This window comes from Acanthopagrus latus, chromosome 9 (assembly GCF_904848185.1).
Source record: "Acanthopagrus latus isolate v.2019 chromosome 9, fAcaLat1.1, whole genome shotgun sequence".
Lineage (NCBI taxonomy): Eukaryota > Metazoa > Chordata > Actinopteri > Spariformes > Sparidae > Acanthopagrus > Acanthopagrus latus.
In genome coordinates, this window is record NC_051047.1 from 30210440 (window position 1) to 30226798 (window position 16359).

The 16359-nt window shown below is 45.8% G+C and overlaps 1 protein-coding gene and 1 long non-coding RNA gene across 2 annotated transcripts; one reads left to right on the top strand and one right to left on the bottom strand.

Moving 5' to 3' along the window:
- Positions 1-260: 260 nt before the first annotated feature.
- Positions 261-4547, top strand: LOC119026148. Its single transcript, XR_005077054.1, has 2 exons — positions 261-1781; positions 3100-4547. It is a non-coding gene; the product is annotated as an uncharacterized LOC119026148 (long non-coding RNA).
- sucla2 (succinate-CoA ligase ADP-forming subunit beta) lies at positions 4167-15272 on the bottom strand. Its single transcript, XM_037110309.1, has 11 exons — positions 15117-15272; positions 12983-13172; positions 11991-12090; positions 11548-11710; positions 9821-9949; positions 8005-8143; positions 7671-7832; positions 6452-6594; positions 6246-6366; positions 5960-6048; positions 4167-5651 (listed from the first exon to the last, which is right to left on the bottom strand). Exons 1-11 carry the CDS (start codon positions 15198-15200, stop codon positions 5577-5579), a joined length of 1395 nt encoding a protein of 464 aa, XP_036966204.1. The 5' UTR covers positions 15201-15272; the 3' UTR covers positions 4167-5576.
- Between the last annotated feature and the right edge of the window lie 1087 nt (positions 15273-16359).

A 16359-nucleotide genomic window follows, 5' to 3' on the forward strand; every position in this document is an offset into this window, starting at 1 on the left:
ACTGTGTGTTGCTGTAATGGGCTGTTTGACAAAATGCTCACACTTGTCTGTCTCGTCACATGAAGCCCGACAGTCCGTCAGGTTAATGACATCTTCACTGTGAACCTGCAGACTCAATCTGACTGAACTGAGCCGCTTCAGGCTGTAATAACTTCTGAATGAGAAGCCGCCGGCAGCTAATTTTAACTTCCCCAAGATGGAAGAATCTAAAATGGTCCAAATGAAGGTCTGCTACACCTCCTGCTGAGGAGGAGGAGGAGGACAAGCAATCAAACCACCACCTCAGAGTTCAGCCACATTAGAGACGGATATAGAAAGACTATTTCTGGAAGCTGCAGGCTGAGTCACCAGGAGAGTAGATCATTTTTCTGTCTTTGATTTTCTTTTTCCTTCTGTAAGTCACCTGTGGACAGCTGAGGATGAAGACGGTCCTCAGCTCTGAGGAGGAAGAGTCCACGCTATACACCTCATGTTGCTAAACATCGTCCTGTTCTGTTTGGGCCTCTCTCATGACCACGGATGCTTTTTGGGTTATCAACAGCAGAGATGTTGTAAAAATGCCAGTTTCTGTGTATCCAACACTGAGTTAAGCCCCGCCCACCCTGTGACGACTGTGACTGCAGCCGACCCGGAACACACACCAACCCAGAACACACACCGACCCGGAACACACACCGGCCCGGAACACTGTAGTGGAAATTCTCCTTTGTGAGGTAGAGAGTTGCTAAGTCTCCGAAGAATCTCAGACTTCAGCGTATGAATCAAATCTCGTTTAATGCACGCAGCGTGGAGAGAAGGCAAAAATGTTCTCTGCCAAACTCTAAGTTGTTACCCCTTAAGTACAGAATCAGAGAGGGGGTTACCTTCATTTACAGCAGTCATAAAACATTGTCTTGACATAATATGGACTCTTTGATGTCTGGGTGTGTCCTGTCTTACCAGGACAGTGACTCTTTGATGTAACAAATGGGACAGCCAGTGTCATCTTATCTAAAGCTTCTGTATCTTCTCATGTGGGGGATGTGCTCCCACCTGTGGCTCTTGTGACACCTCAAACAATGTGACAGTCTCCCTTCCTCCTCCTGTCCTCACCACTAACAGGAAGACTATGTCATTTCTCACAACACACACCGACCTGGAACACACACTGTCTCCTTTCAGATGGATACTGAACTCAGGTCTGTAGAGGAAACCTGAGAGAAAGAGGTTTTTAAAGTCTGTGTTCAGCTGTCAGTACACCTTCAATCGTTTTACAGTGATAATATAAATACTGATAACTGTTACATGTTTAGTCTGTACAAAACTACATTTCAAAAGACAATAATTCACAGTTTTCCAACAGGTTGTGAGGTCGGCTGGCTACTTCCTGGATTATCACTTGTTGCCTGGCAACAGTCTGACACACATTCATGACAGACACTGTTCACAGACTGAGTGCAGAAGACAAACAGTCTCTGTTGTGCCTGTAATGAATTAAGTCCAGCGTGACAGTGTCGGCTGTACTGGGATCAGAGTCAGTGTGCTGATGTGATGTCAGACAGATGGTCAGATCCTATCAGACAGGAAACATCTGCTGCTGCTCCGTATGACGACGAGCGCCTGAAGAGACGAAGCAGCTCAGATCTGATGTGAGTCAGAGAGACTCTGTCCAGCAGCAAGGCTTCAGGCTGGATTATAATCTGTACAGTAATCTGAGAACGACACATTCACTTCTGTCACTTACTTTGGATCTTCACACATTCATCTTCTGAAGTCCAGAAGCATCTCAGAGTGAATCTCAGGTGAGGCCTGCAGGTGAGGTCAGCAGGTGAGGTCAGCAGAGGATTACCTCCTCTGGCTGTGATATTACATGTCCTCAGATTAAACCAGATCTGTAGGTGATGGAGGTCAGGATGTGATGGAGGTCAGCAGGTGGTGGAGGTCAGCAGGTGGTGGAGGTCAGCAGGTGGTGGAGGTCAGCAGGTGGTGGAGGTCAGCAGGTGGTGGAGGTCAGCAGGTGGTGGAGGTCAGCAGGTATACTTGTGGTCCGTCTGCTCTTATCTTCTTCTGCAGCTTAAAAACTTGGACCAAACTTTTCTTTCTTCACTGAAAAGTTTGAGAAATGTGTTATTACCTCACAGAATGATGTCAGTCTCACACACACACACACACACACACACACACACACACACACACACTGGTCTTATCACTGTGTAAGAAAATGAACTGGCAGCAGCTCGACTCGTCTAAACCCTGAACCTTATCAGCTAAGAGTAAACAGGCCACCTGCTGCAGTCACCTTCATCACTGTCTGAGGAGGAGGAGGAGGAGGAGGAACATATAGAATAACAACAAAGTGGTGACAACAACAACGATGGTGAGGATGAAGACGATGGTGGTGATGATGATGATGATGATGGTGATGCTGAAGATGATCCTGATGAAGATGATGATGAAGATGATGATGATGGTGATCATGATCATGATGAAGATGATGATGTTGATGAAGATGAAGACGATGAAGCCTGGTTTCAGCTGCACAGGTTCATTCATGATCTCCAGCTGATGAACCCTGAGGCCTCCTGACTCCTTCAGGTCAACATGACATCATCAGACTGAGCCTGAGAGTTAACTGATGATTAGCTAATGTTAGCATGCTAACAGGCTTAGTTAAGAAGATGAGCATTATACCCATAGACATAATATACTGTAGGCTAGCACCAGAGTCAGTCGGAATCAACGGAGAACCTGAAATCTGAAAATCTGGTAAAAATTCGGGAGGTTATGATTATTGTGGTTGTGGATACACCTTCCTCAGTAGACATAAATGCAGGGGGGTCGCATTGGAGACCCATCCAAGATGGCGGCCGCGCTGATACATTAGCTCCAATAGGCAGCATCAGTCTATGAGGCGTCTACGTATATTATGACTATGATTATACCAGCTGAACATCAGCATGTTAGCATGTTGTTAGCCTTTAGCTGGACCCACAGCTGTGTCTCAGCCTTCATTAGTCCTGACAGCAGCTGAAACTGAATCTTCACTGAACTGATCCGATCCGTTCTCTTTGTGTCTTCATGTGTCTTCCCGCTCTTTCCCTCTCTCTCCTCCCACATCAGAGCGAGCGAGCCAACCAGCCAGCGGCGGCAGATTAAGACTCACATGGGAGCAGAGTCACGGTCAGCTGCAGAGGGACGACGTGGGCGTCCAGACGAGATCCATGGTGACACTTCAAAGACAGCGAGCTGCAGAACTGGAACACTGATTCAGCCTGGACCTCAGTCAGAACCACTGAGTACAACTACTTCATATTCAAAGTTCTCTGATCTTGTTTTCTTCCTCTCATGTGCTGTGAAGCAGTTTGCATGGACTGTATTGTATCAATGAAGCTGAGTAACTGTAGCGCCACCATGAGGTTTATTTGACCCGAGCAGTGTGTCTCTGAGCACACCGAGCCCACCAGCCAGCCCGTGACTCACTGATACAACTGGACCTGTAATCAGAGCGAGCTGCAGGACCAACACACACCAACAGGTTTGTGACATCATTAATACACATGAAGTCTGTTCCCACGCTGGAGACAACACCAGGCCGCTGGTCTTATAAAGCACAAGTCACCGTGATTATCTACAAATAAAAGCCTGAATGTTTTATAAGCTGTCATTTAAAGCTGAAGTGTTCAGTGCAGTGAAGTGTCGGCATGAGCTGACTGCAGACTGGACCACAGCAGACGGGCTGTGTGGACACATTTAAACCAGGTGGTTCTGAGTAACCACAGCATAAACACAGCGCTGTAAAGAGACACACAAACATAAAGAACCGTTCTGTCTGAACCCATCTGTGGTCCGACAGAACCTTTATCGTGGTGCTTCAGGCTGAACGTTGTGAGTCCTCCAGCGTTCAGAGGTTGTCCTGCAGAACGTGACGCGCCGTGTTCATCCTGTCTTCCCATCCTTCTTACCCTCTTTGTGACACATGTGCATTGAAGTTTTTATCATTTTAATTTATTCTATTTGTGTCTTTATCATTTGTATCTCTCTGTGACTCTGGAGCCGTGCTAACAAGTGAGTCTCCCCAGTGAGGGATGAATGAAGTGTGATCTGTGCTGAGATGCTTCCAGAGCAGAGCAGGTGGAGACGGAGGAACGATGAGCTGATGACGTCATCACCCAGACAAAAACCAAGACTCTTGTGTTCTCTGCATTTATTGTTTTCTTCCTTTGTCGTACTCTGAGGAGCTTAAATATTTTACAGAGCGAGAACATCAGTTTGGTTATTTACAAGATATAATAAATGAAGTACAACTCACAATGTCGGCTGAGGAGGAGGAGGAGGAAACAACTACAGTCATGTTACCATTCTTGTGAGGGAGTGACCTGCCCGAACTTGACATTCAGAAACAAAACAAGAGTTTGAAGAAAGTGTGTGTGTGTGTGTGTGTGTGTGTGTGTGTGTGTGTACTCAGTGTGCTGAAGCAGCAGCGGTTGTAGAAGTGGAGCAGCGTGTCAGCAGAACCACAGACAGGAACAGGCTGGTCCAGTGTCTCCAGCTCTTAGTAACTTTCAACATCCAAAGAAGAAAACCCGAACATGAAGAAGCTGCAGGTTCATTAATGCTGACACTTGTACAACAGCTGCTGCCACAGCACACACAGCTGTCAGACGTCTGGATGCCTCATGAACACTTCACCGCAGCAGGACCGGGTCAGCAGACCTACACTGATCCGCTGAGGACAGGACGAGGTGAAGAACATGTGTTCATGTCTGTGATGATCCACAAACAAAGACACAAACGTCCTCTTCAGAGAGAGGAAGTGAAATCAGATTGTTTACACTTTAACCTCCATGTTCTCCCCTCGACGCTCCACAACAGGAACACTGAATAATACACAGCTGGGTCAGACCGGACCATTCAACAGTACCATCACACATCCATCAACAGAGTCTGGAGGTCTGTTACATTCAGACATCTGAGCCACAGCCGAGGTTCGGATCATCTGAGCCACAGCCGAGGTTCAGATCATCTGAACCACAGCCGAGGTTCGGATCATCTGAACCACAGCCGAGGTTCGGATCATCTGAGCCACAGCCGAGGTTCGGATCATCTGAACCACAGCCGAGGTTCGGATCATCTGAGCCACAGCCGAGGTTCGGATCATCTGAACTCTGATCTGCAGCCCATGTGCTCGCTGCCTCACAATCAACCACTGAACGTGAAGAGACCTCCTCCGTCAGTAAAGCACACCGGAGCTTCAGCTGCTCCGTTGATATCAATGAAACGGGCTGAAGAACTTTTCCCAACATGTACTGAAGACGAGGTTTGTGCGTATCGACTTGAGTGCAACATAAAATTCTGAGTTTGAGGGAGATGGAGGGTGGAGGCAGAACGTGGAGGCAGAACGTGGAGGCGTCTCTCTAAATAAAAGCAGGGGGACAGCTGTCTTCATCACACCATCATGCCACAGAGGGAGAAGAGAAACTAAACGTCTGTCAGCTGTGAGGGCTCGTCTTCATGTCTGTGAGGGGGAGGAGTGATGGCTGCTGGGGGGGAGTCCGGGGGAGGAGACACAGGAAGTGTTTGGGTGAGGAGGACTCCTCTTAGATGGGCAGCTGGAAGGTGATGTCCACCTGAGCCTCCTTAGCCAATGAGACAATCTCAGAAAGCTTTACAACCTGAGGACACACGACAGAGACGGAGACAGGGTCAAACTGAGATTTGGTCTTTGCAGCTGTAACTACATGTTTAATATTCAGCTGTAACGTGACCACGACAAGGAGCTCACACTGAGCCCACTGTCACTCCTGTCCATCCACATTTACAATAAAGTCCATTCAGTCCAGCTGCCAGCAGTGATATGTAGTCAAAGTGTCAGCAGAGGAAGCTGAAGGTTTTCAGATTAATGTGAGACATTTAACTTACAGACATGCTGCTGATTCATGATCTGACGTGCTTATTTGTGTGTGTGTGTGTGTGTGTGTACCATTTTGGCGGCTTCGTCCAGGTCGTCACAGGCGAGGATCTTCAGTGGACTGGCAGCGATCAGAGCTTTGGCATCGTCCACTCTCGTCCCTTCAAAATAAAACAAAACATTTTACCATGTGATTAAATTTAAAAACAGGATTTTTATCATTAAGATTTTTGGATGTTGATTATTTATTAACTCCTTCAGCTTCCTGTATAGAGACATGGTGATCATGATAATAATAGTGTAATTACTGATCTAACCTTCAGTTGTGTGTGTGTGTGTGTGTGTGTGTGTGCTGTACCTTGTAACCGCACTACGATGGGGATCTTGAGGTCCAGGTCTCTCACAGCCATGATGATCCCCTGAGCGATGACATCACACCGCATGATGCCTCCAAAGATGTTGACGAGGATGGCCTGGACCTGAGTGACATCATAACAACACACACATCTTTAAAACACACACACACACACACACCACCAATAAATAAGCCAGCTGTTTTCTTACCTTCCTGTCAGACGTGATGAGTTTGAACGCCTCTGTCACTTGATGAGCTGTAGCTCCTCCTCCAACATCCAGGAAGTTGGCCGGCGTGCCGCCATGCAGCTTGATGATGTCCATGGTGGCCATGGCCAGACCCGCTCCGTTTACTGGAGGCAAGAGCAGTCATCAGAACCAGGGAGGAGGAGGAGGAGGAGGAGGAGGAGGAGGAGGAGGAGGAGGAGGAGGAGGAGAAGGAGGAGGAGAAGAAGAAGAAGAAGAAGAAGAAGAAGAAGAAGAAGAAGAAGAAGAAGAAGAAGAAGAAGAAGAAGAAGAAGAAGAAGAAGAAGAAGAAGATTGTTATAAACATTTGAGTGAATTAAACTCATTTATTACACGGCTCTTCTTAATGCTGTAGAATGCTCCATTCACTTGAATGAGCCTCCCAACGCCGCTAAGCATATTTGACCGATGTCAAGGAAAGTGGCCTTTTTGCCTCTGATTTACGTATTTCGTATCACTCCGCGCTCTACAATCTTTGCTCTGCAAGTAGTCCGGTCACTTATTACTCCAGCGTCTTTGGTTGCTAAGCGACGTCAGCTGATCTGTCGTCTGCTTCATATCGGAAAAAAACATACTCCTAGGCCACTAGTATGGATGAGTTTCACATTAACTGTAATATTTTGGGAAAATATGGTGATTTTGAGTCTTCGCAAAAGGCTGAGCTGTCGTCACCGGTCAAGCAAAGACAAAGAGGAAAGCAGCGAAGAGGGAGAAGCGAAACAGCGTCGGTTTGGTGAACTATATTTCTCTGCTGAAAAACACTGTGAATGGTAACAAATACATTGTAAAAAGACACACTGTGTGAAGTTTTTTTTATGTTGACAAGTAGTCATGTAATAAGCGGGATAATGTATAGAACAGCGGTTATTATCGGGAAAATAAGTCCCTTCAGGACAGATCACTGGTTCGTCCTGTCGGGACTTATTTCCCCGATAACGACCACCGTTCTACACATGATCCCTTACTTACAATCTTCATGAGCCGTTGGCTGTTGAAACAAGTGAATAATGATAAACATGGTATCAACACTCTGTATGATGAATACAGACTGAGGTTCCGATTGAGGTTCTGACTCAGGTTCTGTTGATGAGGTCCATGTCTGATGTTCCTCCTGTAAGCTCCGTCTTTAGTACCAGATGTTTGTCCTGTGATGGAGGACATCTGTCTGTGTCGCGTGACGTACCCAGACAGCCAATGGTCCCATCCAGGCCGATGTAGTTGAGGTCGGCCTTGGCGGCCTGCCGGTCTCGGGGGTCCTCCTGGGTCCAGTCCCGCATCTCAAATACCTTCTTCTGACGGTACTCTGCATTGGAGTCAAAGTTGATCTTGGCGTCCATGCACATCACTGCAGAGGAACAGAGCACAGGAACATTTAGTGATGAGGAGGAGCTGCCAGCATCCAGCAGCAGCTGAGGCACACATCTGTCTCACCTGGAGGACAAACTGGACCAGGTGGTTCATAACCAGAACCCGTGCCGTGTGTGTGAGTGTGTGTGTGAGTTTGTGTGTGTGTGTACCAATGCCAGAGGAGTCCTCCACCATGGGGTTGATCTCCACCATGGAGGCGTCGTACTTGATGAACAGGTTGTACAGTTTGATCATGTTCTCCGCCGCCTCGTTCACCAGCGCCGCAGGGAAGCCCATCTTCTTCGCCACCTGCACAACAAGCCAATCACATTTCACCTTCTGAGCAGCAGAGCTTAGAGTGTAGACTGCAGATTAATCTCTTCATGTATGAGCTAGCAGAGTAGAAATGGGTGGAAACAGCTAGCCTGGATGTAAGTGATGACACCTGGTTCAAAGTGAGTGCAGATCAGGTGGTCTCACTGCTGCACTGCTCACAGACACCATCACATCATAAACTGGGCCTGGTTTATTGATATCATCGTTAAAATAAAGAATGAACAGATGTTTCTGCCATCATCAACACATCTATGACGTCAGCTGCTGGCTGTCAGATAAACCCAGGAGCTCCGCCTCCTCTGAGCGTCTCCTGTCAGATAGACTGAGTGTCTCTCACTATGATAGCACACAGGTTGTGTCTCAGTTCAGGACCCGGTCTTTGTGGTCTTTGAAGGCGAGTCCTTCAGAGACCTTGTTAACCTGGTCAGCTGTTGTTAAATGTGACGGTCTAGCCTTTGGAGCATTTCCTGGTTGCTTCACCAGATGTTTTGCCCTTATGTCATAATTTCCAGGCCCATAAAAGTGACGACCTACGCCACGCGATGTCGCCATTTTCTCTCTCTCTCTTTTTCGGGCATACAAAGAAACTTGGGATATGTGAGGCCGGCGTTGTGATGTAACTGGCCTTCAAATGCTCCTCTGAAGGATTTAAACCCTAAATTGAGACACAGCAACAGACTCGATATCCACAGAGAGGACAGACCAGCTGCTGCTCGTCATACTGACAGACCAGAGGACACACAGTCTATGTGTGAGTGGTTCTTTGTGTTGCTGTGGTTGTTGTCCTGTGCTGTTCAGAGGACTTTAAACACTGAGCTGACTGAGCACCAGCAGCTGAGGACACGCAGCAGGAAGTGATACCAGATTAATTAACACCTTTTAGAGAAATTAAATTAACTGTAACATCAATTAACAGATTTGTTTCACCATTTTTTGGCAAAACAACAGCTGCTGAATGCTCCACGACGTCCACCAGCTGCTCAGCAGGTCGACAACTGGGACTCTTTACAGACTGAAGCAGATAGAAAGTGAGCCACAAAAACAAAACAAGGGGCTAAAAGAGGCTGAAAAGCAGAGTGATACCTACCTGTGAGTTCATCTCAACAACCTTTTTTTGTTAGTCGGCCGAGACTTTATCGGGATAAAGTATTGATTAGTGCAGCTTGACATCATGAATCAATGTCTTCACTGCTGCATCGTCAGCTCCTGTTCGTCAGACAGGAAATACTCACGAGACGTTTGCAGACAAACTTTCGTCTCTCAAACATCTCAGAATATTTTACTTTTGCTCAAACCTGACAGAAATGTTTGACTTCACACATCTGAGTGTTAAAATCAAATCCACATGGAACACTTTCATCCAAACTGTAGATATCTTGTTCTGTTCTTAAGATCTGGAGTCTGGTCATAACTCATTAGTTAGACTTAAAGAAACACATCTGTGAGTTGGAGGAAAGTTAAAAAACAGGATGATTATGTGAGTTAGAATAAATCTGTAAAAAGCAACAGGTGGGAGGAGAGAAGTCTGCTGAGAGCTGATTATAAAGAACAAACTCCTTCACACAGAGACAATACAGCCCACACACACACACACACACACACACACACACACACACACACACACACACACACACCATCTATCGATCGTACCTTGACAGCCTGCTCCATCTTGATACCCTCCACGATGTCGATTGGCTCCTTCACAATGGCGTCGGGGTTTTCTGCTGCAACATCTTCGATGTTCACGCCCCCCTGTGAGCTGCCAATCAGAACGGGACCCTGCGGGACACAAAGACGAGTTAGCGCTTAGAGATACTGAACCGTTTTCATAAAGAAATCTGTTTGGACGTCTGTGAGCTTCAGGTTCTGGTCTGTGAGCGTTAAGCTGACAGACGTTGTGTTGAGTTCACTAAAGAATGATTCTGTCCCGACGCTGAGAGCAGATGAAATGTCATCAAACGAGGCACGACACGAGTCGACCTGAACTGAAAGTGCAGAAAACCAGGGCGGTGATTTCTGTTTGGAAATGATTCTGTCTGTCAAACTGACTTGACTTAAACAAATAACTTCGGCCTCATCTTAATGAAGGACCGATGTCGACCCGCAGGAGCCAACAGAGACAGAAACATCAGATCACCACTGACGGTTCTAGATCCTCTGAGAAGTTCTAAGAAAATCTGAATCATTCATTTGGGCTCCAATTTTCTCAGTGGATGAATCTGCTGATTATTTCCAGGATTAATTGATGGTTTAACTAATAAAGCATAAAAAAAAGGTTCAAAACAATATCTTCAAACGTCTCCTGTCGTCCAACCAGCAGTCCAACACCCAGACAAAAGCAGAAATCCTCACATTTAACAAGCTGGAACCACAAAGTGTTCAGAACCAGACAGTTCTGTTGGAAAAATGAGGAACTGATTAATGACTAACCGACACAACGCTATCACAGAGACGATGTTTGACAGTGAGGCAGCTGGAGCAGCTGGTTCTGAAGCTCCTGGGCTCAGACAGCTTTCTGTCTGTGAGTCCAGACATTTTAACTGTGCTTCCTGTGTCACAGCGGTGATGCAGCACCTGAACTCCTCACGCTGTGTGTTTCATTACAGGCCCACTGTGCATCAACGCTTCACAGAGCTGGACTTTAACTCTGCTCCTGTTTCATTTGTCACGACACTAAATGTTCCACTGCCGTGATTTAATAACTCTCTCAAGTCTGAGTCGTTCTTTGAGAGAGCTGTGATACAGTACAGCAGCACACAGACGTGACAGAGGCCAGTTTATAGCCGACTGGCACAGCAGCACAGTCAGTGCTTTCAGCTCTATCACACAGACGACTGCACTGAGTCTCCAGGTCTCTATAAGTCTTACTGTTTCAGATGTAATAAGAGGTTCTGTTCCACAGTAGCTCACCTGACAGGACTCTTAGTTTCACTGCTGCAGGAGAGCAGATTAACGGTTGGAGGACAGATCATCATCTACTGCTCTGCAGGGCACTGCCATGTTTAATGTATGATAATGAGCTCATTATGTGTAATTATCTGCCTTTAAGACTCCAACAATACAACCGTGAATCTGCTTCAGAGCACAAACTCAATGTCAACTCTTAAAGACTGACAAAATTCATTCATTTCATTTTGATAGTTCTCTCAGTTCTGACTTCCTTTCAGTCTCAGATGATGAAGCTGCCTGAGAGTAACAGGATCAAACCTTCGGTCTGTTTTATACTGATCATGACATCACAACCATGCACACATCAACATCATGAGCTGTAGTACTGTGCTGCCCTCTAGTGGTGACATTCAGCAGCGTGTGTGTGTGTGTGTGTGTGTGTGTGTGTGTGTGTGTGTGTGTGTGTGTGTGTGTGTGTGTGTGTTCACCTGGAATGACCTCTCCATGGTGATGGCGAAGTAGTACTCTCTGCGTGGATACCTGCGCTCACAGATGAACACCTGGTTACAGATACGACCCGCCTCCCCGGTCTGCTTGGTGTACAACTTTCGACCAATCATCTGCGAGGAAATATCCCGGGCCTCCTCTGGTCTGGAATAGGAGGAGGAAAAGGAAAAAGAACAGCAGGAGGAAGAGCAAGAGAAAAGATGATTGTTAGAGGACACACTTTGTTACCACACTGAATAAGTGAAATCAAAGAAAGTCTCATAGATCAAACATCTGAGGGACTGAAAGACGTTTGATCATAAAAATAAAAACAGAAACGCTGTTTAAATTCCTGATAATCTGACTGTTTCTGATGGATCTCATACAGGAGGAGTGGATTCCTCCTCCACCTTCCTCCTCCTGATGCTTCATCCAGGTTACTTACGAGTAGACGATCCTGACTCCTCCCTTCAGTCCGCCCTCAAACGTCCCCTTCCCTCTGCCACCAGCCAGAACCTGAGCTTTCACCACCAGGTCCTTTGAGCCTGACGCACGCGCGCGCACACACACGCACACGCACACGCACACACACGCACACACACACACACACACACACACACACACACACACACACTATATGATTAGCCATTATATCCATAGTACTGATGATTACTGATCAGAAATCTCTTCGTGTTCAGAGTATCAACAGTCGTCTACTGATGTCGAGGAATTTGGTCACCAGTCGTGTGATGTTGGATGTTGTGGTACAGTCTGATTCATGAAGAGCTTCAGAGGAGATTTAAAACATACAGATTTATATTGTGCAACGTGATAAAGGTGAAAAACATTCAGATATTACTGTCAGGTCACCTGGTCCTCACTCAAGTGACTCACATGTGTTCCTCAGTGTTACTTCATTAGAAACAGACTGTTGAGGGTTAACTGATGAGGAGCAGCCCAGTAACGAGATGTGATGACGTTTCTCAGCTTTGTCTCTGACAACACCATGACAGCGCTGCCGTCTTAATCTTCAGATGTTAGACAACATGTTCCACAGAATTCCACAGAATCATGTCTCAGTCATGAAACATGTCAGAATAGCTGCAGTGTTATTTATTGTACCACTCTGTACCATTGTTATTATAAAAAGGAACACCAGATGGATAAAGATGGACAGACAGTGATCATGTTCACATTCCAACAGCTGACTATCAGTGCAGCTTCTTACTATGCAGCACTTATGTGAGTGTCACCTGATCTCCCTGAAGCAGGAGGCTATGTTTAGACTGACTGTGTGAGAGTTTAAATAGCTGTAGCCGAGGCTGGGCAGTATAGAGACACACACTAAGGTCACAACAGGTCAGAGAAGACTCCAACTGAGAGATGAGGACAAATGGACTCTGAGGCTGTCTATCAGAACCAACAGTGACTGCTCACCGATCTGTTTGGCCACACTGTAGGCCTCCTCTGAGGAGCTGGCCACCATGCCCTCAGGAACAGAGATGCCGGCCTCCTTCAGCAGCCCGATGCTCGTGTACTCGTGCAGAGACAAACTCCTCTGCTGCTGCTGCTGCAGCTGCAGAGGAGACACATGAGCTCCAAACAGACCAGAGGACACACCCAGGACCTGCAGGGACACGAGGAGGAGGAGGAGGAGGAAGAAGACACAGGAGGAGGAGAGAGGAGGTTACTGAACTTCAGCATGGTGTTACAGTTGAACCTGTGTGGTTTCTTGTCCTTGTTGTCTTTAAATGTTATTGTCTCTTTTTTCACCTCTGACTGATTTGTTGAGATCTGTGGTTACCATGGTAACATGCAGCTGTTGTTTTAATGAATCAAAAGCACAATAATATTTATTTTCATCTACAGGTTCCTTTTTTATGATGCAGCTACATGGAGTATGAAAAAACCTCCAGTGACTTAAAATCTCAATAGTTTGGCTGTAATCACTGTATGAATGAGTGTGTATGAAATATTTGGCATTTTTGCTTGAAACAAAGAATTGTTTCAGGCAGTGGCACCCAAACTTTGGAATGCCCTGCCTCTCTCTCAAAGATGCTCCGAGTCTGTGGACACTTTTAGGAAACAGCTGAAAACTTTTTTTATTTAAGCAGGCTTTCAGTTAATATCTTAAATTGTTTTATTCATTGATTTTTTATGTTTATACTGTTGTATTTGATTTTACTGTGAAACACTGTGATTTTTAGCTGTGAAAAGTGCTATATAAATAAAATGTACTTAATTACTTACATAATGTATCTATTATAATGTATTACAGTATAAAGTACTTCAAAGTAGAATATCACACCGAATACATGTGAATAACACCAGACAGGAGGTTATTCTGCTGACGTATGGTGATGATACTGTAACATCTCTGGTCACACTGGACCTGTGTGGGTCCGACTTCTGTTACATTCTGACATGATGTGATGATGTCACTCATTTCATCTTGTTCTGATTGGTTCTCTTCTCCAGTAACAGTCACACCTGCTGCTCACCTCATCTGTTAACAGTCTATAAACAGATGTTCCAACAAAACTGACTGTATCTGTATAAAACTATATAACAATTGTGCTCAGCAGGACAACTTATACTTCAACATGTGACTCAAACATATGTTATCTGGTTTGTAATTTAATTTAACACATTTTGGAGAAAAAAAAATCAGTCACAGTAAGATCAATAGGTAAATATAACTGTACCCAGCAGTATTTAAAACAGTAAAACTCAGCTCCATCCTGACCTATTAACATGTGGTTGAACATGTAAGTATACTGCAATATGCAGCAGTGCTGCTCTGAGAGGCTCCGCAGCATGAGCAGCAGTATTCTTACTGTAAGAAGCGAAGTTCAGGTGGTTGATACCGCTGCAGTAAGACTTCAGGTGCTCTCACAGACAGCTTGAACAGTTCAGACAGTGACATGTTGGCTCAGGTATCAGTGTTGTACCATCAGATTCACCCTGAGTCTGATCATCAGATTCATGTCAGTGACGAGTCCATACTTGTAGAATAATGACCGACACGCCTGCTGACAGCAGACCAGGACTACAGGTCTCTGCTGAGTGTGTCCTGCAGTGAGAGCTGCAGTCTGACAGGATTAGTCACATGAACTGTCCAGAGGACGCAGCGGGACAGATGCGATGGCGCAGAGCCGAGCAGCAGCGGCTCCGCTCGGCTGTGTGCTAACAGCAGCTGCTGGGGGTGGTGCAGGTGGTGGTGGAGGTCACTGAGCTACAGCTAACTGTGCACACTCACCTCCATTCACACCGTGAACACCAACACACTGATGAGACAATACACTGAGGCCCGGAGGGTGGAGGCCTTGTTAGCTGCTGGTTCTGCTGGGTCACTTCATGTCGGCGGCACTGACAGCCGACCGCGCGACGCTAGCTCCAGGCTAGTTAGCACGTTAGCCAAAACATCGGCAACTCAATGAAGACAATGCTAATGTCAGATTTGACCCTGTCAGTTTTTGTGTAGTTGTCGTCCTCAGTTAAGGTGCAGCGCTACCGCACACACCTGCTCCGACAGGTGGAGGCCTTCGCTTCAACGTGGACACACACTCACCTTGGACGCGGAGCTCAGAGTGTTTCTGGCCCCTGAGTTTCTCAGGCTAGCCGTCAGACGGCCGCAGATCAGGGACGTCGCCATGTCTCTCTCTAACCAAATAAGTACCGCGCATGCGTATTGAACTGCAAAGACGGCTTCCCCGATGCGGCTTTCAAACGCTGTCGGTAATTATACAATCACCTCAAAATGAACGCTCGAAGTTGCTCAGTTAAGGTGACTGGGACATATTCAGCTCTCTGAGATTAGGAATGTGACATGAGGAGAACTGTGACACATTCACATATACATTAAAATAAATCATGAACTGTGAATTATGACGGATGATCTCAAACACTGAAATTAAATATCTTCTCCAAGCATAACACGGCGCTTCGTTTAGTAATGAGTGATGTAATGATACTGACATTTAAACACAGCCGAATACAATGCTGCGAACATAGGTAGCCTATGTCTTTATTATCTATTTTTCACCAAAATACACAATACCAACTCATGCTAGTCATCGAAGTGGGAGTTTACAAGGAGTCAGTGAAGGCAGCATCGTCAGAGCCTTGACACAGTGCTGTGGCCTCTGACCTGCAGTCATCAGGACACCATGACTGCAGCTTATTGCAGCTTGTCAAGGCTTTTTTTTTTTTATCAGCTTTACACTTTATGTGTATATCTGGAGTCAGTGTGGTCACACCAGTTAGTTTAACACCCCCTCTGTTTTTGCACAAATTCAAGGTATTATAACATTATCTTTACAGAAACATTTCATTTCACTGAGAAAAAAAAAGCATTATTTTAACGATAATAACAAATCCAACAACCAGCCCTACACTTGGAGACATGTTAACTACATATGATTTTGAAATGAGTTTAAAAACAGGTTTATCTGGTGGATATTAAGAACTTAACACTCTTTTCCCAGAAACGTTGTCCTTCAGTTGATATTAAATCTCATAACATACACTTATGAATAATCTTATTGTGACCATAGTTAGCTGGATGTAGCTATTATCACAGGGTAAGTAATGTGACCTCCAGTGCTGGTTAAACAGGGTGAAACTGACACACACACACTGATCTGACGAAGGGAAGCTGGTGTTCATGTTTCACTGGCTGCTCCACGTTTATCACAGATGTTACGTGATGATGTCAGACTGTATCTGCCTTCATCATTTGTTCAGTCTATTTGACTTCATCAGGTCTTTACAAAGCACACAAACAACACGACTTTACAACCACAGACACACAA

What these genes read in the sequence shown, in the direction of transcription:
- sucla2 (XM_037110309.1), bottom strand. Translation starts at nt 15,200, where the DNA reads ATGGCGACGTCCCTGATCTGCGGCCGTCTGACGGCTAGCCTGAGAAAC. An exon ending in TCATCACGTCTGACAGGAAG is followed by an intron (nt 6,367 to 6,451) that starts GTAAGAAAACAG and finishes GATGTCACTCAG; the next exon opens with GTCCAGGCCATCCTCGTCAA. An exon ending in CATCGTAGTGCGGTTACAAG is followed by an intron (nt 6,049 to 6,245) that starts GTACAGCACACA and finishes TTTATTTTGAAG; the next exon opens with GGACGAGAGTGGACGATGCC.